Source organism: Orcinus orca, chromosome 15 (assembly GCF_937001465.1).
Source record: "Orcinus orca chromosome 15, mOrcOrc1.1, whole genome shotgun sequence".
Classification (NCBI taxonomy): Eukaryota; Metazoa; Chordata; class Mammalia; order Artiodactyla; family Delphinidae; genus Orcinus; species Orcinus orca.
Window position 1 is genome coordinate 77,286,046 of NC_064573.1, and position 26,473 is coordinate 77,312,518.

The 26,473-nt window shown below is 47.2% G+C and overlaps 1 protein-coding gene across 22 annotated transcripts in view; it reads right to left on the reverse strand.

The window, feature by feature from the left end:
- SPRING1 (SREBF pathway regulator in golgi 1) overlaps positions 1 to 26,473 on the reverse strand; it is a 314,339-nt gene that overhangs the window by 207,520 nt on the left and 80,346 nt on the right. For 6 of the 22 annotated variants that reach the window (XR_007471544.1, XM_049697618.1, XM_049697620.1 and 3 more), the window contains exon 5: positions 9,927 to 9,992. The exons of the other annotated variants lie outside the window; for them this stretch is intronic. Coding sequence is in view for 5 of the 6 variants with exons in the window: in XM_049697618.1 (XP_049553575.1) it covers positions 9,927 to 9,992 (66 nt within the window). In the remaining variant the exon portion in view is untranslated. The remainder of the gene's footprint in view (positions 1 to 9,926; positions 9,993 to 26,473) is intronic. 22 annotated transcript variants of the gene reach the window in all.

The window sequence follows — 26,473 nt, forward strand, 5'->3', positions numbered from 1 at the left end:
CCAGAGCCTCCTGGATTTGCCCATTCTGTGAGTTAATGTATTTTCTTTATGGCTTAAGCCTGTTTGAGCTGGGGTTTTGTAACCTATAACTAAAAGACTCCTGGGTGTCAACAAGCAACAGGAGTACCTCCAAGAAGCCTGTCCTGACCCAACCCTCTTCTCTGGGCTCCTACAGACCCTGTGCTGTGTGCACTCAGTCAAGTACTTCCTCTGTGAGAGTCACTGTCCCCTCACGGGTCTCCTCACCCCTCTGTCCACAGCCCTTGCCCAGACCGGATGCTCAGAAGGCTCTGTTGGATGAATGAGTGTGAGTACCATATGACTTGCAGCCTCAACACCTCTGCTAAGTGAGGGCTCAATAAATCCATGCAAGGAGCCTTCTGGCAGCAGAAGAATCCTCTTAACTCGATTCTGGAAGCTCTGCCAATGGAGCAAAACAATACCCACTCCAGGGCACGAGGCTGTGCAGGGAGGAAGGGGTACCTAGGGGTGAGGGGCTGCCTTCCAGGAATCTTCGCTGTCCCGAGCCACTCACTGGACGTCACTGGGCAAATGGCCCCTGAGGTCTCTGACTGCGCTTAAACTTTCCACTCACTTCCAGAACAGGTTTGGCTTCACTGGGAACCATCCTGCTTCGGCAAATCATGCCCCACCTGCTGCAAACAAAGTACACCATTTATGTCATCAACGTTTATAAAGTGCTCTGAGTGTCTTGGACAAGAGCCTCCACACAAGCACAAAGCTTTACAGGCCAGCAGAAAGGACTAGAATCTCCTTCAACAGCTTCCAATCTGTAAAGTGGCCCAAACCCATGCCAGTTCACGCAAGAGGATCCCGAAAGATCGAAAGACTAAGGAGGGAGGAAAGCAACAAGCATGCGTGCTAAGTGCTAGATGCGTTTACACACATTCCATATTGTAAAATGAGCACCTACTGTGTGCAAGGCACTGGTCTAAGCGTTGGTCTAGGTGTTCAGCAGTGAACGAAAGCATTCATTCTAGTGGGGGTGGGGCAGGCAAAGAAAGAAAGGAGTCATTTCAACTACAAATAAATGTTATAAAGAAAAGAGAGGGCTTCCCCGGTGGTGCAGTGGTTGAGAGTCTGCCTGCCGATGCAGGGGACACGGGTTTGTGTCCTGGTCCGGGAAGATCCCACATGCCGCGGAGCGGCTGGGCCCGTGAGCCATGGCTGCTGAGCCAGCGCGTCCAGAGCCTGTGCTCCGCAACGGGAGAGGCCACAGCAGTGAGAGGACCGCATACCACAAAAAAAAAAAGAAAAAAAGAAAAGAGAACAGGGACTTTCCTGGAGGTCCAGTGGTTAAGATGCCTTGCTTCCACTGCAGGGGTCATGGGTTCGATCCCTGGTCAGGGAACTAAGATTGCACAAGCCATGTGGCATGGCCAAAAAAAAAAAAAAAGAGAGAGAGAGAACAGTGAGGATGGTATAAAGAAGGTCTCTGGAGAGGTGCTCCTTGAGGCTGGGAAATCACTTCTGTCACCTGCTCGATCCCCACAAGCACTGGACATCACTGTCCCCATTTTATGAAAGAGGAGGCTGCAGGTAAGACAGCACAGTGACCTGCCACAGTCACACAGACAGTCAGAGCACGCTGTATTAAGGGTACCTGGGATTCGTTTTCAGCAGGTTTGATAAGACACTCAAGACACAGAAATGACTGTCATGAAGTAAGAAGTGTACTGTACTCATAGATCCCTAGAAACAGGAGGCAGGGCCCGGCATGCAGGGTCACATGGGGAAGCAGCAGGGTCAGTCAGGAGGCAGAGGCGGTAAGGGAAAAATACAGGCAAGAAATTTTATTGTGGTTTCTCCTGGAAGGAACGGGTGAGGCAGGGTAAACAGGCTCAAGAGGAGCTAGTTTGAATAATCTCAGCGAGATCCGGGGCATGGGGGCTGTGCCCAAGTTGTGTGTCCTGCGGTGATTAGGGCAGGTAGACAGTGGCTCAGAGGGTGAGAGCCCCATCAAGAAGAGGGTTGGAGATGTGAGCTTTGGATTGGTTGGTCTGCATTTGAAAGGCGTGCTTCCTGGCTAGTTGTTCACTATCTCTAGGAACTGGCTAAGTCCAGGAGGAGCAGTCCCTCCCTGGGTAGCAAGGTTCCAAGATGTTCAAGGCATCAGAATATAGAAAATAAGACACAGTTAATACACAGACTCAGCCTGGGGCTCAAGCTGCCCCCTTGGCTGCCCACAGTCACTGCAGGGACCAAGACCCTACTAAAAGGGACTCTCCACCTGTGGGAAGGATGCAACAGGTTGGGTTCAGCTACATATGGAAAGAGCAGTGTTGCTCTTGTGTCACTTAGACACTATCTTGGCATGGGCTCATTAATCCTCATAATCCTGCAGGCAGAAGGGTAAAACGAGATAGAGAGAGGCCCTTAAACTGTGAAGCTGATGAAAAGGAAAATGAGTTTGTGCTGGGATGCCCAAGAATTGTTTTATTTTCTTATAAATTCTGCCCCATTTCAATTCAGAGCTTTTTGTCAAGAGCAAAGGACAGAGGAGGTGGTGTCCTTGATTAAAACAACACAAATACTGTTTTCAAAAATGTAGCTGGCTGGTGCCCATGTTGTTTTAATTTGCTGAGACCAGATTGTCCAGCCCTCGTGGATTTGATCCCAGACAGGCTCGTTTGACTTATTCAGAGAAAAACTCTGTTTTCAGCCACAAACTGTACGCCTCACCCTGGCCAAATATGTTGCAATCCTTCCTAACAGTTCTTGTCCAGGAATCCCAAGCCCACCTTCTGGATCCCATTTCCAGATGTTACTCGTATGTCCTCCACATGCCACTGACCCCAGGAGGAGACCACAGAGCTGGTCTAGGTTTACCCTCAGAGTAAAAACAGGAAAAGGTAGAGGCATATGGTAGGTACTCCATAATTGTTTGCTGAGTGAATGAGTGAGCAATTGGATGGATGGATGGATGGATGAACAGATGGATGGATGAGTGGTAGATGGATGGATTCATGGATGGATGGGTAGACAGATGGATGGATGAATGAGTGGATGGATGTGTGGAAGCATGCATGCATTTTCTTTAGCCATTCATTCATTGATGGCTTTGGGCTTTAGGCTTGGTTCAAGTTTTACCAGGCTGGTAAAAAGAATTTTCCCTCTCTTTTCCAGTGAAATGTTTCTCCCCATATTGACTAGAACAGCTCTCTCTCTTTTTTAAAGGGGCTACCTTCTTCCTCAAGAAAATAAAAATAGAGCTACCGTATGACCCAGCAATCTCACTGCTGGTTATAAATCCAAAGGAAATGAACTCAGAATCTTGAAGAGATATCTGAACTTCCATGATCACTGAAGCATTATTCACAACAGCCATGATATGGAAACAACCTAAGTGTCCACTGACAGATGAATGTCTAACGAAAACGTGGCATATTTACACAAAGGAATATTATTAGGCCATAAAAAAGGAGATCCTGCCATTTGCAACAACAAGAAGACATTATGCTAAGTGAAGTAAGACAGACACAGAAGCACAAATATTGCATGGTATCACTTATGTATGGAATCTAAAAACGTCGCTCTTGCAGAAGCAGAGAGTAGAATGGTGGCTGCCGGGGCTGGCTGGGGAGTACAAGAAACGGGGAGGTGTTGGTCAAAGGGTACTAACTTACAGTTTGAAGATGAGTAAGTTCTGGGGAGCTATTTAATAATACTGCTGGTTAATAGTACTGAATTGCATACTTGAAATTTGCTAAGAATGTAGATCTTAAGTGTTCTCACCACACACACAAAATCGTGACTATGGAAAATAGAAGAATCCACCTCTGTCTCTTTCATTTTATTCTTTTCCCTCACTTTATGCCTTCAAACAAGCCTGGCAGCACGGAGAACACAGGGAGCTCGTGAGGACAGTCTCTCCTTTAAAAATGACCATGATCTCACTCCTCCTCCCACCCCCGTGGAAACTGGAGCACGGCTCAAGGAGACCTGCTGTCACAGGATCCTGCTTATGGGCACAAAAGCCGGGAAATTTCAGAGCCAGTCTGGGCCAGGGGAGGCCAGAGCTCGTGAGCTGGGCTTAAATGATTCTTCCAGACTGCAGAGAAGAGAGTGGCCTGCCCGCCGGCCAGCCTGCCCAGCGGCAAACAGGAAATCCCAGAATTTATAGATGACCCCGTCACAAGGCAAATGTTTTGGAACAAATTGTTCTTCTTTCTAAATCCTTGTTTTCCACAAGTTTTTCTTTCTGGATTCCCCCCTCCTTTCCACCTTCCCGCCGTCCTTGTTAAACCGGGGCCACAGCGCCACCTGCTGCCTGACATGGGCAGCAGGACTCCACTGGGCCCGGCCCTGGGTCCTGTCCCCAGCTCCCCTGCCCTACAATGAATGGGTGGGAGAGTGGCTTTCTGGCTCCTGTCCCGAGAGTTTGTGCTTAAGATCACGTACCAAGCGCAAGAGAAGTGTTCTGTGGTTCCTATGTGACCTGAAGACTTGCAGCAAACTCTCCCCACCGCACGTCCTTTGGGAGAGCCAAGACTGGCAGAAAAAGCAAGTCATGTGGCATCACTGTCCAAGGCCAGGTCTCCACTCCCAGCACACCAGCTGTGCCAGCTTTGGCCAATCACGTCAACCCAAGGAGCCCTGATTTCTTCTGGACTCAACTGCAGCTACTTCGCCAGGTGGTGTGGAAAACATAGGTGCATATGCCTGGCCCACAGAAGATGCTTCATTAACATTGGTCTCCTTTCTCTCCTATTTGGAGTGTTGCTCACTGGGAGGGAACAGCCTGGAGAGTCTTAGAGGAAAAGGCTGGACCTCAGAAAACTGGCATGTCTCTCTCCTTACAAGAGTGAGAGCTCCACACAAGCACACCACACCAGGGAACATGATGAGCCTCAGCAGAGGCCCCACTTGTGAGCTGAGTGACCCTGGATGGGTTGCTTTTCCCTCTTCAGTCTGTTTCCTCCCCTGTATCTGGGACAGTAGTTGTACCCATACCACAAAGCTTGCTCCGAGCATTGAAATGAAGGCACATCCAAAATTTAGCAGAGGGACTTGCAGGTAGTAAAATCCCCCACGACCCTAGCTACAATCATTATTATGAGACGAACACGGTGCCTGACACATACTAAGCATTCAGTTAATGAATGAATGAAAACATCAGAGGATAGAAGGCAGAAGACTTTGGTTAGTTATAGACCAGGCACCCACGTGCCATGAGACACTAAACGTCACTGTGCCCGATCCTCCTAATCCAGAAACGTTTCTTTATTGAGTATAGGACCCTCTGCCCGGGACCTCAGTTTTTCCACCCGTCAGATGGGCATGACATCCATCCTCTCTTTTTCTCAGAGATACAAAGGGGATCTGTCCAGGGCTGTGTGTGAAACTGCTTTGAAAAGTTTAAAGAGTGTAGGAAGGAAGGAAGGCTTTATTTTCATTTAGAGTGGTTCCATGTGCCTGGTGGCTTCACCCTCATTCTCCAAGGATTCCTGGGGTTCTCTGGGGTATGTGGGATTTCTCTTGACACAGAGTGGTAGCCATATCCCTGAGCCCTGACTCACTGTGGGGGCGGGGGGTTCAGATGAGTTTTATACTATTTACAAAGGCTGGGCTAAGTAACTCTTTTGCTACTGACACAAGTTGAATACACTCCAAGAAGTGAGTTCCCTCTCTAGGAAAGCTCCTCCTCTAACCCAGAGAGAGAATAATACACAGCGCGTCTCCAATATGGCAACTAGTTGGAGTGATTCATGGCAGGTGGATCAGGTGACATCAGGAAGCAAGGCTGGGGACACCTTGGGCACCATGATGGAGAGTCCCAAGCTAGTTTGGAGGGCCCTAGGGAGCCACAGAGGATTCACAGGCAAGGGAGGAACATGTCCAGAAAGAGAATTCAGGCAGCTGCATGAGGGATAAATTACAGCAAGGACTACAAGTTCCTTCCATGCCATGTGGCCTAGAGGTAGGATAATCAACCATCCTGGATCACCCAGGACGGAGGGAGTTCCTGGGACATGGGATCTTCCGTTTTAAAACTAGGAAAGTCCCTGGGACTTCCCCGTGGTCCAGTGATTAAGACTCTGCACTTCCAATGCAGGGGGCATGGGTTTGATCCCTGGTCCGGGAACTAAGATCCCACACGCCATGCAGCACAGCCAAAAAAATAATAAATAAATAAAATTAGTAAGTAAACATTAAAAAAAAAAAAACTAGGGAAGTCCCGGGACAAGTTGGTCACCCTAATTCAGTGCAAAAAGCACCTCCTGGAGTTGTGCAATACTGATTCCAACTCCTGCCCTGTAAGGCGTGCTTTCCCCCACCTCCTCACCTGCTCTCACAGATAACCTGTCTCCTGTCCCTCAGTTCTATTCTGCCGAGCAACGACTAGTTTATTGAATTAATACATAGGGATGGATTGCATGCTTATCCCTTCTAGGTAATCTCTGTGCATTTAAACAAAGGCCTCCTGGAAACAGTGTTTGATCCAGTGCAGTGACTCTAACCATAAACATTTTTAACCCAGGCGAGGTGGGGAAGACTTAGGGGCAGTAGGAGGGGGGTTGCCTGCATCACATCCCCCACATCCTGTCAGCGGCTATCTAGTTTACCTTGCACAGAGCCAGCTCTGTCGTCCTGGCTTTCCATTCACCCTCCTCCCCTGCCAAGCAAGCCTGCAGGAGCCTGGCCTGCTTAAATATTCTGTAAATAATGCTGACTACAGAACTTTATAGATAGACTCACAGAATCATAGCAATAGGATCACAGAATGTCAGAGTAGAAACAGATGCTAGACATCATAGAGTCCAGGGTCAGAAAATACACTGCACTCATGCTGCCACTTCCCCCTGCCAAGCCCATGGCAGACATCGCTAATCAATCATGACACTGTCTAGCTGAGCTTGTTTGTAGCCTTAGAATCCTTCAAGGCGTTCCAGGAAGCAACTACCAATTAACTCAGATCTACTAATAATAGCTAAGGTTTATTGAATACACTTACTGTATTCCTTTTCCCACACCCTTTCTCACAAGTACCACCTGAATCACTAATTGTTTGCCGGGCCCTTTATATCAGGGTTTCTCAATCACAGCACCACTGATATTTGGGCTGGATAATTCTTGGTTGTGCGGGGCTGCCCCGTGCATCCCTGGCCTCTATGCACTAGATACCAGTAGCACTGCCCCCCGCCCCAGTCATGACAACCAAAACTGTCTCCAGGCATTGCCAAACATCCCGGGGTGGGGGGGATGGGGGACAAAGTCGCTTCTGGTTGATAACTATTTGTTTATAGATTTTCTCTGATCTTCATAACTCCTCTAGATTTTTATTTTACAGATGAAGAAACCAAGGCCAAGAAAGGACCCAAGACTAGTTGGTGACAAAAGCAGGATGCAGGGTCCAAATTCTCCTCCAAGGGCTCTTCCTCCTCCAGCCATTCGGGAAATTCCGTTCAGCTCATTGTCTTTGGCTGCAAATTCCCGGGGGAAGGAATGGAACCTGCAAGGCTGAGAAAAACCAGATGCCTAATCGATGCTCCTGCATTTGACAAGGGGCTGGAGGTAGACGAGGCCTGATGCCGCATGGCAAACATCTCAGGCTCTTCTCCCCTGAAAATGGCTCTGGGTGCAGAGGCAGCCCGGGGGAGAGGCTATCTGGGAGGCTGTGATGCTTGAAGTGGCACGGAGGCTGTTAGAAAAGAGGCAGCACTATTACTAATAATACCCTCCTTCCCGTGAACGTTGACAGGGCTCTCCCCACTTCATGGGAAGCACAAGAAATGTGGCTTTGCCCCCAGAGGTTTGGGATTGAAATCCTGACACTTTGGACATACAGCCCGTGGGCAATGTTTCCCTTCTCCGGGGCCTGTGTCTGTGCCAAGAATTTCTAACAAAGGGGGGGAAATTAATTAATTTTAAAAACCCTTAAAAAAAAGGCTCATGCAACTGACTGGTAAGAAACTGTCCATTTTTCTCCTTGGTAGCGATCAAAATGTCACGAGTTTCTACACACGTATTTTACAGACGTTCCATAAATCCTCTCGTTGTGCTTCTTCCCTATAAGTGAGGTCCCCTGGGAGGTCATTGAGTTTCTTCACTACATGTATTCAAGAGAAAATTGGATGTAACACTTAGAGAAGGCAGCGGTCGGGGGAGCAGGGGTGGGGGTGGGGTGGGGTGGTGGAGGGTGTCTGAGGAGAGAGTACAGACTGAAAGTTCAGGGCCAAGGACAGCGACACCCCTTGTCTTGGAAATTCCTGACATTTCCAAACCGTCTTTGGCTTCTAGTGCACAAATAATCTCTTTGTGCTATCTTTTTATCCCTTTTACGTATTTATTTCCAACTACAAAAGTAATACTTTTTTTGCACAAAATCTGAAAAGGGAGAGGAAAGTAGAAAGAAACAAAACAGGTCTCCCCCCCCGCACCCCACCCCCCCAAAAAACCCCACCTCGGATCCCAAGGTTTCTTGCTTTGTTCTGTTTTGTTTTGAAGATTTTCCTGGGCAGTTTGATAGCATCATTTCAGCCACGGGGGTCCCACTTTCAGTGTGTGTGACAGTCACCCAGGGAGCTTGTTAAAACTGCAGAATCCCCAAGCCTGTACTCCCAAGGGTGGGGGGTTGTAGGTCAGGGGTGGGTCCCACAGATCTGTGTTTTAATAAAACCCTTGCTTGACTCTGATGTGGGCGGACATTGGACCACACTTTGAGAAATAATGAGTTTCAGGTTTTTCAGACCCTCGGCAAATCAGAGATGCGAAAATCCAGATTTAAAACAAAAATCGGGGTGGGGGGGGCCGAGGATTTGTTTTCTGGAAGGGCTTGGCTTAAATAGGCATTTCCCTTAGTGCCGTTAACATATGATTCCGTTCACACTCGGTGATTCAGCGACGCAGCCAGGACTTCATCTGCGGCACTCTGGGCCAATACGGCAAAACGCCACCTTTTTACAGAGCAGCGGTGACACCCATCTGCTCAAATAAATTAACGTTTCCATCTCAAATAACTCATTTGGCTGGATCATCAAGGTTACACGCCAACTCAGAGACAGGGGAGGAGGTGATGCAGGGGATGGGTGGGGGGCAGGAGAGGCATTTTGCAATGTATAAATTGCAACACCGCTGCATTTTTATAGCCAAAGGGTGCGGGGGGGGGGGTGAACACAGTTATAGTGTAAATCACAGGCACCTGGTTACTGTCTCCTTCCATAATTCCCACTGATGCCTTGGGGTAGGTCATAGCCAGGGCTGCATCAGCTGATGGGTGCAGAGAGCTGGGGCTGATGTTCCTGTGCAAGACACTGTGTGGAGTATGCATGAGCATGTGTGTGTGCACACGTGCATGTGTGTGCATGTGTGTGTGTTTTGGGGGGACAGTATCGCGAAGTGGGGATTGTTCTAGACAATAAGATCAAGAAGTTCAGTGAAGGGCACAGAGTACGTAGTGGAAAGGTATTTCTTTTCTTTTTTTTTTAACTTTGTACTTTGAAATAAATTTAGAGTTGAAGAAAAGTTTCAAAAATAGTACAGAGATTTCCCGTATATGCTTCATCCAGCTTTCTCTACTGATAACATCTTACACAACTATTGCACAAGGAGCCAAACCAGGAAACTGACATCGGCGCATCACTGGTATTAGCCTACAGGTCCTATTCCCATTTCACTAGTTTTTCCACTCATGTCTTTTTTCTGGTGAGCAGGTACTTTCAAGTCAGAGAGATTTGGGTATGAATCCCAGCTCTGTCACCATGAAATTGCCCAAGCCCTACCATCTCTCGGAGCCCTGGTTTCTGCCCCATAAAATGGGAGATGAACATCTCCACCTAGTAGCATCCTGGTTACGACTGCATGCAAAACTGTGTGTCCAAAGCTCAGCACGGAAGTAGGCACCCATGTTTGTTTTCCTTTCCCAACCTCTTTCAATGGAGCACACGCCATCCTCAAGGACAAACCTGGACATTTGCATAAATTCCTGTTGGACCAGCTTGACTTAATCTCAGCTGCTGGATCAAGTGGCTCTGTTTTGGAAAAGAAAAAAAGAAAAGACAGGAGGCGAGGAAATTAATTAGGAAGCCATTGCAATAACTCGTGTAAGCTAAGTCTGCACAGTGGCAGCAGAGAGGGAGGGAGAGGAAAAGTTTAATAAACATTTCAAATGCAGAATAAAGAGGAGTTGATGACGGTTTGGATGTGGAGAGGGGAAGTGGGAGGAGCCTACGATGAACAGATTACACTTCTGAATGACTGCTAATCTCTTTCACTGAGATGAGCAAGAGGGAAGCAGCTCAAGGGAGGAGAGAGGCCAGAAGCAATAGTAACCCTGACCAGCACTTGCTGAGTGCCTGCTGTATGCCTGCCAGGCACTGCACTTAGCGCTTTCCGAGACCGATGTCGCTGAATTCTCTTAATAACCCAAGAAAATTGTGACACAGAGAAATTAAGTCACTTGCCCACATACTTTTTTGGGGAAGTATTAAAACAAAGTACCTGTAGGCAGCACCGGCTACGTAATTTGCAGGGCTCATTGCAAAATATAAATGAGAACACCTTGTTCAAAACCTATTAAGAACTTCAGGACGGTGAGAGGCAAACATTAAACCAAGCACGGAGTCCTTCTGAGAGTGGGGCCCGGTGTGACCAAACAGGTCTCAGGCCCTGCTGCAGGAAATCTATATGAAGGTAGGCACGAAGAAAGACTTTGAGACAAGAAGAAAGCTAAGAGAAAAAAAAAAGGAAGAAGAAAGCTAAGGAAGAACACAGACGGCCACACTCACTGCAAGCCGCAAGAGAAACTCACAAGGAGTAGCCGGCAAGTAGAAGCAGGAAGAGGAAGACGCAGTCAGAGCCACCGGGGTTGAAGGAGCCCCTCTGTTTGCCAACTGGGACACTGCTGTTGCCTTCGGAAGCCCAGCTTCTCGGGAGGCGGGGAGGCAGAAGCCGACTGCATTACACAGTGGGCTGAATGGAAGTGCGGGAGCCGCAGGGCAGCCCTGGCATTCTTATCTCAAGAAGTTCTCCCCTTGCCAAGATCAGAGGGCAAGTTTGTGGCACCACAAAAGTGATTTTAAAAAAAAAATCAAACTGCTGAAAGACTGCTTCTCATTTGGGTCCCCTGGGCGCTAGGAAATGCCTTTTTCCTCCTTCTGCTCTTTCTCCTCCCACTTAGCCTCACAAATGTTTGGCTGACTCCATCCTTAAATTGTGGCCGGGGACTGGAGCTGAAACGCCTTTGAGGATTCTTGCACAGCAACCACTAAAATCTCTTTCTGGGGACTCAAGTGTTGCCAAGGCTTCAGTGTGGCCAGGGGGGCTTAGATCCGGGAATGGGCTACTTTCCTTTGTTTGGACAATTGCAACCAGGAGGGACAAATCATCATGGGCTGTTTATTTATAGATATTGGCTGGGCTGTTGGTCTCATTCCGAATAAAGATACTAAAAGGAAAAGAGGCAGCTCGTAGCTCCTAGACTCAGCCTCACAAAAAGAAACTTGCCTTCCATTTCAAAGCCTCCTGTTTTCAGCGTTATCCTCCTGAATGTCTTCACTCCCCTTTTCCTTCCTAAGCCGTAGAGTCCCCAAACTATTGGAAGCTCCCCCAAATGACTGGCCTTCCACCCAAGGATGTAGATCAACACTGACATTGGCACTGAACCCCTAGACTTCCCATGACTGGTTAATTCCTGAGCCTAATAATAATCGGTGTTTTCAGGAATTTGTATGTTTCTAAAGTCACAGGACTTGTCCGTACCACAGCGAAAGTTTAACTTTTTAAAAAACAAGACTTCATTTTTGGAGCAGTTTTAGGTTCACAGCACAACTGAGTGGACAGTATAGAGAGTTCCCATGTGCCCCGCCCCACCAACACACACAGCCTCCCCACTATCCATGCCTCCCGTCACAGTGGGGCATTTCTTACAGTCGATGAACCTACACTGACTCACCATCATTGCCCAAGTCCATAGTTGACACGAGGGTCCTCCCTTGGTGTCGTACACTCTATGGGTTTGGACAAATGAATAATGACATGTATCCACCGTTACAGGATCATACAGACTATTTTCACTGCCCTGAAAAGTGCTTTGCGCTCCACCTATTCATCCCTCTCAATCCAACTGCTGGCAACCACTCATCTTTTTACTTTCTCCATAGTTCTGCCTTTTCCAGAATGTCATATAGTTGGAATCGTATAGTATGTAGCCTTTTCAGAGAAAAGTTTAATTTTAACTTTTAAAATGCACGCTTAATATGGAAAAACCCAACTGCACAGAAGTAGATGCCATTTCTGGTGTGAACTGGTCTGTGCTATGCTATGTTGCAGCCCCCAAATCTCAGTCACTCCTAACGAGTCCATTTCTCAATTATACAAAGTCTGATGCAGGACAATGTGGATTCCCCCAGCCTCAGCCAATGGAATCAGAGTCACTGCAACAAAGGGGAGAGTAAAGTAAAAAAGCTCCCACCTGCTTCTAAATACCTCCACCCAGAAGGGACACACAGACACACTGACTCCAACGGCCAGATGAGTCACTCAGCCCCTATCAGACCACATGGAGATGAGGAAACGGATGTGAACACAGGGCTATGCAGTGAGCATGACTATCTCTGCCACAGACTGAAAGTTATCTCCAAGCCCCGATCCCACTCTGCAGAGGTAACTAGTTCCTGGTAACAGCTGGGTCGGTATCCTTCCAGATCGTCCTCTAATATATGCGTATTTATGTACGTTGCTCATAACCTAGTCTACTACCCAGTCACGTGTGATACGTAAAACTTCTTCTTTTACATAAATGGGACGGTACTTTGCCTGCATTCTTGCAATATACTTTATTTTCACTTGACAGTGTATCTTGCGCATCCACTGCAGTAGAGATGAGTTTAAATGTGATTTAACAATAAAACAGTGACAGTAAACTGTTCTCTCTGGTGCTCTCTGCTCTGGTTGTGAGTTCCCGGGCCACAGGGATAGCATCTCATCACTGGTGCCATTAACTGGGGCTTTCCTGTTTACTAGGTGTGGTGCTAAGTGACTTACCCACTCCCAAAAATGCCAGAAGGTCGATGACATTATCAACTCCCTCCAGTGTTCAGACGACATACCTGTAGTTCAGAGAGGTAAAGAAATGTCCTATCCAAGGTCACACAGCTGGTGAGTGGCAGGAGGCAACCTACTGGACCCCAGAACTTGGGTTTTCTCCTCCTTCTTGCCTGTGGTGCATCTTCGAAGCCTCAGTGCCTACCCTGGTCTTAGTACTTGATAGATGCTAAGTAGTATTTATTGAACAAATGGCTAAGAGGTGCGCAAAGACTGAATGGAATCCCCAAAACTATTTGGAAATGGCTGTAGGCACCTATAGACTTACTGCCACTATCAGTCTCCAGACTCGTAAATATAATGTGTACTTATATTCGTATTCTGATGATACTACAAATTCCATGTGTTTCCTGCTAAGTACCTCCAACTCCCACCAGCACAGGGTGAGAGCATCTCACCGTCCTGCTGGGAACCCCCAGGCTCCCTCGTACTTACACTGAAACCCCCAGTCCCACCAGGCAGTGTGCCCCCACTCTGCTCACAGATTTCCTTCACTCCTCTGTGTCTCTGCTCAAATGTCCCTCTCCAGAGGCCTTCCCTGACCCCTACCTTGAAGAACACACTCTGTCTTCTCCAAGCGAGGGGTCCTTAGCCTCAGCACTAGAGACATTTGGGGCCAGACAATTCTCTGTGGTGAGGGCTGTCCTGTGCATTGTAGCATGTTGAGCAGCATCCCCGGGCCCTCCCCACCAGATGACAGTGGCACCCCTACACACACACACCCAGTTGTGACAACCAAAAATGTCTCCAGACATTGCCGACTGTCCCCTGGGGGCACAGCCTCCCCCACTGAGAACTCCTGTTCTAAGTGATTAGCATGTACACAGCAAGCTCTCAAAAAAGGTCAAAAAGATGAACCTCTTCTAAGAGGCTAGCATAGCCCCTCTAAAGAGGCATTTCTCTGTGTCCTTCTGGAAACGACCCAGACCACTAAACATGGCAGCCCTAGAAGGAACCTAGGACTGGTCTTCTGTTAAACAGAATTAGACCTTCTAAGCAAAGATCTTCTGTGAAAAGACTTTCTGGGATGTACAGGGGGGAAATGCTCAGGTTTTCTCTTTGCTTCCTAACTAGCCACAGAAGGGGAAATGAATAAGGGAAGCATGCTCATTCTTCATTACAGCCTCCAAGAATTCCTGCCTGGACTTCTCACTCAGAAACCAGGTAGGGGCTGCTGACAGGAGCAGCTGGGCTAAAAGGCAGGGAGCCAAGGGCTGGCTTAAAACTCTTTCCAGGTCTACTCCAGAATAAAGTTGTCTCTCTCTATATAACTAACCCAATTCCACAGTTAAGAACACAAGTTCGGAGTGAGCCTGAGAAATTCATGCTGTAAATGAATAGCTGAGGCAAAAGCAATAAAATGAATTCCTTTGGGACACCCTCCCCCTGGGGTTTCTGGCTTTGAAGGGACAATCCAAACCTGTGCTTCAGACCTTGCCATTTTCCTGCGGGTCTGACCTCCAAGGCAGGGCATGCCATAAACCAACCAGGAACCTCCTACGTGTGCCCCCAGGAAGCTTGGCTGGAGGCTGGCTGCTCTAAGAAGTACCTTCAGCCCCAAGCAGGGAAATGTGATAACTGTTTTGCTTCTTGGAATGATTTTCAGGTTCATTCATTCAAACATTCTGCAAATGCTGATGGGGCCCTAACCATGTTCCTCATAGTCTATGAACAAGTGGTTAAGAGTGCTGCTGGCTCTGAAAACAGACAGCTCACTTAAATGCCAGCTCTGCCACTTACTAACTGTGTGACCACAGGAAAATTACTTAATTTCTCTGAGCCTAATTTTACTCATACATAAAAGAGGGAAAAGAAACATCTACCCTTGGGGCAGTGATGATTAAATGAGATAATGCATATAAAGTGCTTAGCAGAGTAGCAACAAATGGGAAGCAGATATTGGTATTATTATTACTCTATATTCAGAAAAATGTAAATAGCTTTGTAATCCCTGGACACAGAGTGCAAAGGGACAGTGATGGACAACAAGGCTGGCTGGTAGGTAGAAAAGCATTGTTTCTGACTGGCAGAGGATATAGAAGCATGCACTCTTAGAACAGAAAGGCGTATTCTTGATTATTCAGTTCAACACACTTTACAAGTAAGGAAGTAAAGTTGAAGTACTCGGATTTGGGGTGAAGTGACTTGTCCAAGGTCACAGAGAAAGTTAAGGGCAGGCCTGGGCCGGACAGAGCTCAGGCTTCCTGACGCCCAGAGGCTTTTCCATTGCTTTATCTATCACTGATGCGAGGGCGAAAGGGAAGTACCTCCTCCCTCAATGTAAACCAAGTCCATGGTCAGACAGATGTTCCAAAGACGTTGCTGGTGGAAAATTCAAGTTGACATATAGTATTTTTAAGGAATGTTTCCATAGAGATGCACAAATAATTAGAACAATAATCCCTTACACAGATAGAAAAGAACCATTCATTCGAACAGGACGGGTAGAGGGGGTGGGGGTGATGTGCTTGTTCTCCCGGAACGGTGGACAGAAAGGCCAGGCTGAACTCCAGAGGTCCGGGTTTAAAAGCCAACATTCCAGATGGGGGTAGGGGGTCGGGGGGTGGACTGAAATCTTTTGACAGTCCTGCTCATGGATAACACCCAGACGGCACATCTTCATTGAACAAGTATGTTTTTGTGTAAGCAGGGCCCTGGCTGAGGTGCTGACCACAGAATGTCAGCTCCTCTCTTGAAAAGCATTTCTGCCTTATGAGTTTCCTCTTGCTACTGTAACATATGGCCACAAACCTAGTGGCTTATAGCAACACAAGTTTATGTTCTGGATGCCTGAAGCCTGAAATCAAGGTGTCAGCAGGGCTGGTTCCTTCTGGAGGCTTCAGGGGAGATGGGTTTCCTTGCCTTTTTCCACTTCTGGAGGCTGCCCATGTTCCTTGGCTTGTGGCGCATTCCTTGCATCCTTCCAGTCTCGTTTCCATCATCACATCTCCTACTGCTGACGACAGCACAGGTGCAGGCGTGTACTAGTTGAGGGGTCTTTGGAAAGGTACTTAACTCCTTTGAGCCCCAGTTTCCTCTTCAGAAAGACAGAGGTGATGGGAACACGTTGAATGAGATATGTGTGAATGTTGAGCACCCGGCCTGGCACACAGTAAGGACTCAAGAAAGGCTGCAGTTTTTACAACAACAATGATTATTATTACAGCCACTGTCATCATCCCATACTCTCATTTCCATGACAGAGCTCAGGGGACACAGATGGAGAGGCGTGCCATCTGCCAGGGGTCTCAGGAAAGACTTCAGAAGAGTTAAGCCCAGAGCTGGCTTGATCAGAAAACTATGAAGGAATCTGGCCAACAGACAAAAGGGAGAAGGGGCGTTCTGGACAGAGGAACCTGCACAGTGAAAGGCACAGGTGTTGGAAAGTATATGGGGCGTTTATAGAATCTGGAGGGCTCGGGTGGACAGAGTAGAGGGTCAAGGGTCAGTGTCAGGAGGCAGGATGGATGGCAAAGAGCTCTGTAACCTGGGCATCTTCTTTCTCTCTCCCCATCCTCCTTTGTAAAAAGTGGGTGGTGACAGCACCTACCTCCCACGGTTGTTGCAATCAATGATTTGGGAGCGCTAAGGGGTCCCCTGGAAAGGGCTTTGCAGACCTGGCTGAAGAGCCACTTTCTCTCCTCTCATTTACCCTTCACTCTATGCCCTCTGTCCCTTCTCCTCCGCCAACAGGAAGTCTGAGCACTGACCTTCCTAAACTCATGTTTCTGTCACCGGCCTCCTGAACTTAAAAATAATAGTTTTTTCACAGGTGGAAAAGATGTTACGAGACCTTTGCTCGCCTATAAAACGTGGGTAATGATAGCATCAGCCTCCTATGGTTGCTTTGAGGATTCACAGAGACCGTGCGGAAGGTGTTTGAAATCATATCGTGGGAGGTTAATGGCGTAGGCTCTGGAGTCGGATGGACTGAGCCCAGATTCTGGCTGTGTCAGTTACCAGCTCTGTGACTGCGGGCAAACCTCTTTCAGTCACAATCCCTAGTCTGCAAAATAAGGATGATAATGTCAATCACAGAGGACCTCTGGGAGGGGAGTACTAAGAGAGTGCCTAGGATATACTCATTAACTATTATTATGATGATGCTCTTTTCTTTTACATATGAGGAAAATTATTCTCAGAGAGGGGAAGTGCCTTGCCCAAGGTCACACAGCAACTTGGTGGCGATCCATCACACAGGAGGCAGCTTCCTGTAGGATCAAAGGTCCAGGAGAGCTCTTGGCACAAGTTCCAGTGCCTGGAACCTGAGACTATGCAGAGCGCTCCCTCTTCGTAGGCTGTTTTCCTGTGTGAAGGGCAAGGTGGTATCCCCCAACCCGCAGCCGACAAATCCGCTTCGGTGGCCACTGCATCCCAGGGCTGTGCAGCTCCGCCTGCTGAGGAATCAGATGGCACCAGCAGACGGTCTCTCCATGCTACTGGAGCCTGAATCGCTCCCATCATTTATTTTGGACAGGACACAAGATGGGATATCAAAGGAATCAGCTGCTGGTCAGAGGAAACGGCTAAGGGGCCAGACCTCCTCCTGAGGCTTCCAGGAGCAGAGTAAACACCCTGTGCGAGTGGGAATCTGGCTCCCCCATTTTAATCTGACTTTATAAATTGAAACTTAATCCATTCAAAGATATAAGAGGCAAACTGTCCTGGTATAAAGTTTTTTACTAAAAAAAAAAGTTTTATATACTTTTTTAAAAACTGGAAGTATTTATAGAGTTCAAGTTAAGATTGAAGAGTTTCAAGCAACAGTTGGGGCCAATGAAAGGAAAGGGTTAGGACTCCTGGTTCCCCACATTCAAACAAGCCAAAGGATGACCTTTGGCTCGGGGTTGCATTTTTCCATCGTGCTCTGCTGAATAAGTGAGCTTCTCAGACTTCTTGGGAGCAGATGCTGGTGTGAGTAATGCCTTCCTTTGCTCAAGGCACAACATAAACACCCCCTATTGCCCAGTCAGTGTGCACACAAGATTTCAACTACCATCCAGGCCAACAGGCACCACTGCCATTGAGAGGCGATTGCCACAGTCCAGCTTCAACAGCAAGAATGCTTGAGGAAGAGGTTCTGGGGAGGGTGGCTCATGGGGGCCACAAACGCTAGTGTTTGCGGCTTCCATTCTGAGTGTGGGCAACCAGGTCACGGATGGGGTGATGCTGACATTTTCCTTGGCAGATAGAGCATGGTGGAAAGGACAACGACCTCAAGGTCAGCAGATCTGGAATCAGATGCCTACTGCATGCCCAAGTCTACCCTCATCTTTCCCATGTATAAACTGGAAATCTCCAGGAGACATACTCTAAGTTTTTTGTGTGTGTTGTTTTTAATAGACTTTAATTTTTGGAGCAGTTTTAGGTTCACAGCAATGTTAAACAGAAAGTACAGAGAGTTCCCATATACCTCCTACATACCCACACATGTGCAGCCTCCCTCATTCTCAACATCCCCCAGCAGAGTGGTACATCTGTTACAGTACAATCGATGAACCTACACTGACACATTACAATCACCCAAAGTCATAGTTTACATTCAGGTTCAGTCTTGGTGTTGTACATTCTATGGGTTCTGACTAATGTATAACGACATGCATCAGCCATACATGTATCAAACAGAACAGTGTCACTGCCCTAAAAATCCTCTGCACTCTGCCTATTCTTCCCTGCTCCCACCCAACCGCTGGCAACCACTATCTTTTCACCATCTCCTCAGCTCTGCCTTTTCCAGAATGTCATATAGTTGGAATCATATAGTATGTAGCCTTTTCAGATTGCCTTCTTTCACTTACTAATATGCATTTAATTTTCCTCCATGCCTTTTCATGGTTTGATAGCTCATTTCTTTTTAGTGCTATTAATAGACCACTGTCTGGATGGACCACAGCTTATTTATCCATTCACCTAGTGAAGGGCATCTTGGTTGCTTCCAACTTTTGGCAATTATGAATAAAGCTGCTATAAACATCTGTGTGCAGGGTTTTGTGTGGACATAAGTTTTTAACTCCCGAAGTCTGAAAAAGCAAACCAGCTGTGTCTCGGATATACAGCATCCTTCTGATAGTTTGCAGTCTAGAAGTAAGCCCAAAGGAATTTACTCTGCTGTGTCAGTCACATCGGCCACTAGAATCTGAAAAACTATAGCTAAGAATACCAGGGAAATGGCTGAAGTGGAGATCGGAAGCTATGAATTATCTTTATACCCATGGGAATAACAACCTTTTGTTCAACCAGTTTTTCATAGCAGAATCAAAAGGTTATCAAGGAAATACTCCCTCCACCCCCACCCGGGCCCCACCAATCAATTAAAGGCATACCTCATTTTATTATGCTTTGCAGATATTGCATTTTTTGCAAATGGAAGGTTTGTGGCAACCCTGCGTCAAGCAAGTCTATCGGCACCATTTTTTTCAACAGCATTTGCTCACCTCCTGTCTCTGTGTCACATTTTGGTAATTCTCGAAATATTTCAAACTTTTTCATTATTATTATATTTGTTACAGTGATCTGTGATCAGTGACCTTTGATGAAGGCTCAGATGATGGTTAGCATTTTTGAGTAACAAAGGATTTTTAACTTAAGGTATGTACATTGTTTTAAGACATAATGCTAGTATACACTTAACAGACCACAGTATAGTGTAAACATAACTTTTATATGCACTGGGAAACAAAAAAATTCATGTGATTTGCTTTATTGCGGTGGTCTGGAACTAAACCCCCAATATCTCTGCGGGTCTGCCTGTACTATTGTTAGGATGAACAACAATAGAATTGCCCTCCACTTCAGCCTGTCTAGGATTCAAAAGTACTTTGGGAATGCTAATTCATTCATCTTCACAGTAACCCTGGGAGTGTTCCACTAAATAAAATCTGTATTACTTTTACCACTACAAAATACATAGTGCCGTTCTCTTGATGGAAAACATACGCTAGCTATGATCTGAAAGGAATAACGGTGAGAAAATGCTCTGGGTGGTCTGAGCTCACATGGACAGTCTGAATAACTCCCAGACGTAAGCACTGCACCCTGACCTCTGCACTGGTGAGGAAGCGTTGCTTCTGAAGGGTCAGGGCCGGGAAACACCTTCTGATGACCTGAGTAGCACGGGGCCCTGGGAAGCTCTTAGGTTCACTGAGTTTGAGTCTCCTGAAATAATATTATTTATTATTCTTGGCTCTGCAGCTCACTTACTGGGTGACTTTAGGGAATCATGTAACCTCTCCAACTTTACTCACTTGTAAATGGGTTCATTGTTTTTGCCCACCTCGTGGAGGTGTTATGCCCATAAAACAATTGAGGGCATACCAGTAAGGCCCTTTAATCATTCGGTGGGCTGCCTCAGAAATCCTAACTGTGCACAGTGAAAGAGCTTACAGAGATGACTGAGGTCCTGGCCAGCGATCATCAACTGGGGACAGACTTTGCAATCAGCAAACTAGAGCCCAGGCTGTGGGGACCTGGGGCAGTGCAGGTCTGGGGTAAATGCATGGACTTCTGAGTCGGAAAGACCTGGGCTCAAATCCCAGCTCTGCCACTTGCTGGTTGTGTGACCTTGGGTAAGTCAACTAACCTCTCTGAGCCTCCATTTCCTGTTCCATGAACTGAGAAAACCCAGTCTCTTAGGGTTGCTATAGGAATTAAATGAAGCATCTGACATTTAGTAGGTGCTTAATAAAGGGCAATGGTTGTAAGGGTCTGTCATCTTCCATGAGGTCTTATGAATGTAATGCAGTGTTTCCAAAATGTGCAGTATTTTCACCACTTATGGGAAACAAGGAGAGGGTTTTAGGTGGGACATGGAAATTCTTAGATATGTGGAATTAGGAACAAATAGGGCACATCAGACTGTTACTGATTAGAATGGGGATACATTTTTAGAAAACGAGTCAATTTTAAAATGATAGTAAAGAAGTGATTATATAGTTGGACTTGGGGTAACAAATTTGAAGGTGGTATACGAAAGCCTTAAACCACAAATGGCTGATGGCACAGCACAAAGGCGCTGGGCTAAGAGCAGGTTCTGAACTTAGATTTATACCCATCAGTCATATGGCTGAGGCCAGGCTCCTAAGTCTCTATGAGCCTCAGTTTCCTCACCTATAAAATGTGATGATAATATCTAGGAAGGTAAAAATGAGGTAATAAAAATAAAAGCTCTTGGAAAACTGCAATAGCACCATCCAGCATAAGGGAAACCTCTTTTTTGTTTTTTTTGTTTTTGTTTGTTATTTTGTTTTTTGTTTGTTATCCCTAATATGTGCTTTGACAGAGAAATAATCTACACTTAGCTGCCAGCTGATAAGACTGCAACATAGATAAAGTTCAAAGTCAAGGATGGTTTCAATGCCCACCCTGCCATTTACCATCCCGCAGACTTGAGCAAGCTGTTTAAGGTTTCTGTGCTTCAACCTCCTCACCTGTAAAACGGGGTTAATAATAACAATACCATTTGCAATTCAACTCAAAGGACAAAAAGGCCAACAACCCAAAGGAAGATGGGCAAAAGATGTGACAAGACAGAGGACCAAAGGTGAAATACAATGGCTCTTCAACATATAAACGTATTCTCTATCTCACTCATAAGATACATGCTAATTAAAACCACAATGGGTATGACTTTTTATCATCACATTTGCAGAGATCAGTTTGAGAAAGCTGTGCTGGTAAGGTATAAGAAATAGTTTTGCCTTTATAGTGATGGTGAGGAGGTAAATTGTTACCACATTTATGGAGAGCAATTTACATTTTTTCAAGAGTATAAAAGTACAGACCCTTTGAGGCTGAATGCTAGGGTCCACATCGTAATCCCCAGAATGTGTGTTGCCTTATGTGGCAAAAAGGATTTAAGATTAAGTTAGGAATTCCGAGATGGGGAAATTATTCTAGGTTATCCAGGTGGGTCTGATGTAATCATAGGGGTCCTTATAAGAGGGAGGGAGGAGATCAGAGAGGAGGAGGCGATGTGCTGACAGAGCAGAGATTAGTGTCCTTTGGAAATGGAGGAAGGGGCCACAAGCCAAGGAAGACAGGTGGCCACCAGAAGCTGAAAAAGGCAAGGAAATGATTTTTCTGGAGCCTGCAGAAGGAATCTGACCTGCCAACACCTTGATTTTAGCCTGATGAAATTGATTTTGGACTTCTGACCCCCAGAACTGTGAGAGAATACATCTGTGTTGTCCTGAGCCACTCGTTTGTGGCTAAGCAGCCAAAGGAAACTAACACACATTCTGCCACTCAGCAACCCCACTTCTAGGACTTCATCCTGTAGACACACCTGAGTAGGTACAAAATGATGATGCATGAGGTTATGCGTTGATCTCTGCAGGTCAGCCGTTCTGTCCACGAACAGGCTCAGGCTGTGATTTCATGCTGTCTGTAGGGCTCAATCACACCTAGGTACGCTTCATCTTTCCCATTACACTGAAACTGGCAAAGCGACACCCCTCTGCCAACCCCGCATCCAGTGTTGAAACTGCAGGAAGATCACCATTGCTGCAAGTTTCCAGCTCACACCCCCGGGGTCAAGTGCTAAGGAAGCCCCTCATTATCTAGTCCTGAGAAGCCTGTGGGTGAGCCCAAACGGAGCTCTCCTCTCTCTACAAACACAATACACCACTCTTTGTCTTCACTGCAGAGCGAGTCTTTTTCCTGACATTCAAGAAATACTCCTGCGTGAGTATTTCTCAAAGAGGGAGAAAGAGGAAAGCAAAATAAATGTATTTCCATGACTTCGAGTACAAATCCCTGTGTGGGGCCTCGTGCCATCCTCAGAGCTGGGCTAGAGCTATTTTAAAACTAATGTTGTGCATGAGACGAACCTACTCGATTGAAAAATCTTCTGTTACAGGATAGAGATGGGCAAGAAATCAGCGCTGGGGCTCTCCGAGTGCTTGATTGTGGCTGCATCAGCAAACCTGCTCCGAGTTGACCGTAAACCTTTCGTGGGGGACTCGGGAAGCAGGGCTGACAAGGCAAGTTGAAAACCTGAGCCCCTCTGACTAGCAGTCCTCCCAGGCTGCTAAAAATACCCAGCGATCTGCTCCAAGCAGGGGCAGGCCAGGGAAGCCTTTCTCCCCCACCTCCCTGTGTCGGGGAAGAAAAGGGGCCAGTTAAGGAGGTGGAGATGGTGGGGCAGAAGAATTCACCAAATACAAGGTAAAGCAACTCTTTTTTTTTTTTTTTTCCCAAAATATAGTTATTTTTCAAAAAAGGTAAAGCAACTCTTGCCAGACCTGGTGCTGTGTGCCAGAGACGCAGAGGTGTCTCCCTAGACTAAAAGAGCTTAGATGGAGGTGAGGGCAAAGCACGGACTTCAGAGCCAGAGAGATCTGGGTTCGGATCACAGCTCTGCCATTTATACTTGTTTGTACGGTCCTGTGCCCAAAGCATGTGGCTTTATAAGCCTCAGTTTTTCATCTGCGAAGTGCAGCTAATAATCCGAACTTGTGGACTGCAAGCTTTAGGGATAACGTATGGCAAGTGCCTGGCACAGAGTGGGTTCTTTACAAATGGTAGCTGCTATTATTGCTCTGACAGTCTAGTGAAGAAAGATCTTTAAAAGCAAGCGGAAATCAAACAAGGAGGAAAATTGCATACAATTCCAGGGTTGTATGGTTTGGGTAGCAAGTATCAGAAAAATTCTCAGGAAGGAAAGGTTCTTGCTAAGACCTCAACCAATCTCTAGTCATAGAAATCTCTCCCAAGCTTCTGAAGCCGATAAATGCTGCATTTCTTCCAGCCTGCCCCGATCTGCCAAGGCTTTGTCCTTTTTTTGGAGCGCCATTGCAATATTCACCCATTTAGTGTCTGTAGCACTGATTGGCATCACTCCTTCTCTGACACCCAGGGAACTGGAAAATGACAAGTGTGTGATGAAAGAGTAGAGCAGAGGGTCTGGGTGGATAGCAAAGAATACCCTGGGTAGAGGAGGCAGGGAGCACTAGCAGACGAGGCACGTGTATCACCCAGAGGCCAATCAGAAAGCCTGGGCCACTAGACACACCTGCCCCCACTTCAGACACCAGCCCCAAGTGGGGTCCCCAGGCCACCTGCACGTCTGGCCACAAAACCAAGGGGTTCCCATGACCCACTTTGGTTTGATTATTCCCTAGAACAACTCACAGAACTCAGGAAAGTGCTATACTTATGATTACAGTTTTGTTGTAAAGGACACAGATCAGGACCAGCTGAAGGAAGAGACACATAGGGTGAGGTTTGGGAGGGTCCCGAACATGGAGCCTCCCTGCCCTCTCCCCGGGAATCAGGGCATCATCTATGTGTTCCATCATCAACGTGAATCCTGGCAGAGCTATGTTTTCACCAACCAGGAAGCTCTACCAGGCTTTTCTGTGCAGAGGTTTGGGATTTCATCACATAGGCATGATTGACTGAATCATCGGGAACATACAGGGATGGGGATTCTGGGAAACATGGGTGAGCCCAGTCAAGGTGACGTGGTAAAGCCACCATGTACATGAGATTGGTGAGAAGCCAACCCCAAAGCAAGCCCAACCCTCATGGTGGGGGGCAGGGGAGGAGACACCCATCTCCACAGTGTGAATTAATGGGTAGTAACAAAGATGTTTCTAGAACAAGCCTGGAGCCCCAGGACTCTGGGACAACACTGACTGTTCCTTTGGTCTTTTTAAGACTGCAGATACCCTGAGAGGAGAAGTCATCAAGACACAAGCCCAGACTCACTAGAGTCTAGGGGATTTCTGGTCCTTTCTCTGCATCTAACTTGTTTTCTCATCCTTGACTGACTCAAACCTCCAATGCAGCAAAGCAGACTTTGTTTACCCATGGTGTGTAGGATTGAGTTACTCTTTGGACTGTGTTTCTATATGAGCCAAAGGCAGACCCAGGAGCCCTCAAGCTGATGGCTTTGCATGTCCCTCACCAAATCCATGCACCGTCGTCCCCATTAAGGGCTATGTACAAAGGACCTGACACGGACCACAGGCTGGGTGAGCCCGTGAGTCCCACTTCCTGCAGGAAGGACGGGGTCTCTCCTGCCACCTCCTTCAGCCTGCCTCAACCGTTTCACAGCCTGTTAGCACTTCTGTCACAGAGGAGCTGAAACTCATATCAGTCCATTTCACCACCTGGAAGCCCACGTAGAGGAGACAATGGAGGGGAGGGGCGAGTTCAAGAGCTAACATGATGACCCAGGTTATCAGTTCCTTCCAGATACTCATTCACAAGGTATCTGGAGAAAATTGAGACAAACAAAGAAAGTAGATGCAGAAGAATATTCTGGATAACAGATCCACTTCTGAGGAACAGGCCGATAGATCTGATAATGTCCTCAGTTCCCCAGGAATTGTTTAATTTCAAAACCCCGTCTTGTTGCTGGGTGAGGTATCTTTATTTTTCCTTCGAAAAATATGATCAAAATATCTATAGACTAGAGACCGGCACCTCAGCATTCATCCTTGACTTTTCCCTCCCTCTTCCCCCACATCCAAGCCATTAATAAGTCCTACAGCTGTGACCTCCAAATCACTTCTCAAGACCACCTGCTGCTCCCTGCCTAGCTCCAGGCACCGAGCTAGTCCCAACTCCATTGGCTCTTGCCCTCGTGACTGCAACTGCTTCCCAACCAGATCCAAGTGTCCTGCCCTGCCAACATGGGCTGCTGTCGTGTTCTGGCAATATGGCGTGTTCTTGGCTGCCCTCTTGGAATAAAGAATTGTCCTCACATGAGTCCCACCTGCTCAATGGTTTAGACTATAGAATGCAGATTCCCAGGCCCCCTTGTGGGTGTGTGACCCAGAACCCACGCATCGGCCGCTCCTCACGATGAGGAGTGAGTCCCAAAGGTCTGGGTTTGCTGGTGTACATGGCAGAGACCCCCGACTGCCTGTGGCCAGAACAGCAGCAGCAGTGGCCCAGAGGCTGCCAGTCGAGCTGGGACCCTGGTGGAAAGCTGTGCTCGGAGCATGTGGTGCTCAGCATCAGCTGCACAGGGATTTAAGCATCAGGCCCCTTTGCAGGCATCATTTTGGGGGCTGCTCTTGGAAGCTTAGCTTCAAGTCTGGTCCTCTCCAATAACTTTGAGAGTGACCTCACATCGTTTTAAAATATCTCTTTTCTGCTTAAACCAGAGTGGATTCTGCTGTTTACCCTAAGAACTGCCTGATAGACCCCTCTGCAGTCTGTTCTCCAGGCGACAGCCAAAATGAGCTTTTTTAAAGCTGAAATCAAATCGCACCCCTTGCCTCCTCAAGAGCCCCTGTGTGACGGGATCTCGCTCAGCTCTCCAACCTCATCCGACCCCACATTCATCCTCTTGCCCGCTCTGCTCCAGCCACACTGGCTCTGACACAAGTACCTTCCCAGCTCCGACTCTGCACCAGTGATTCCCTCTGCCAGGCAAGTTTTCCCTTCGGCCCCGCCC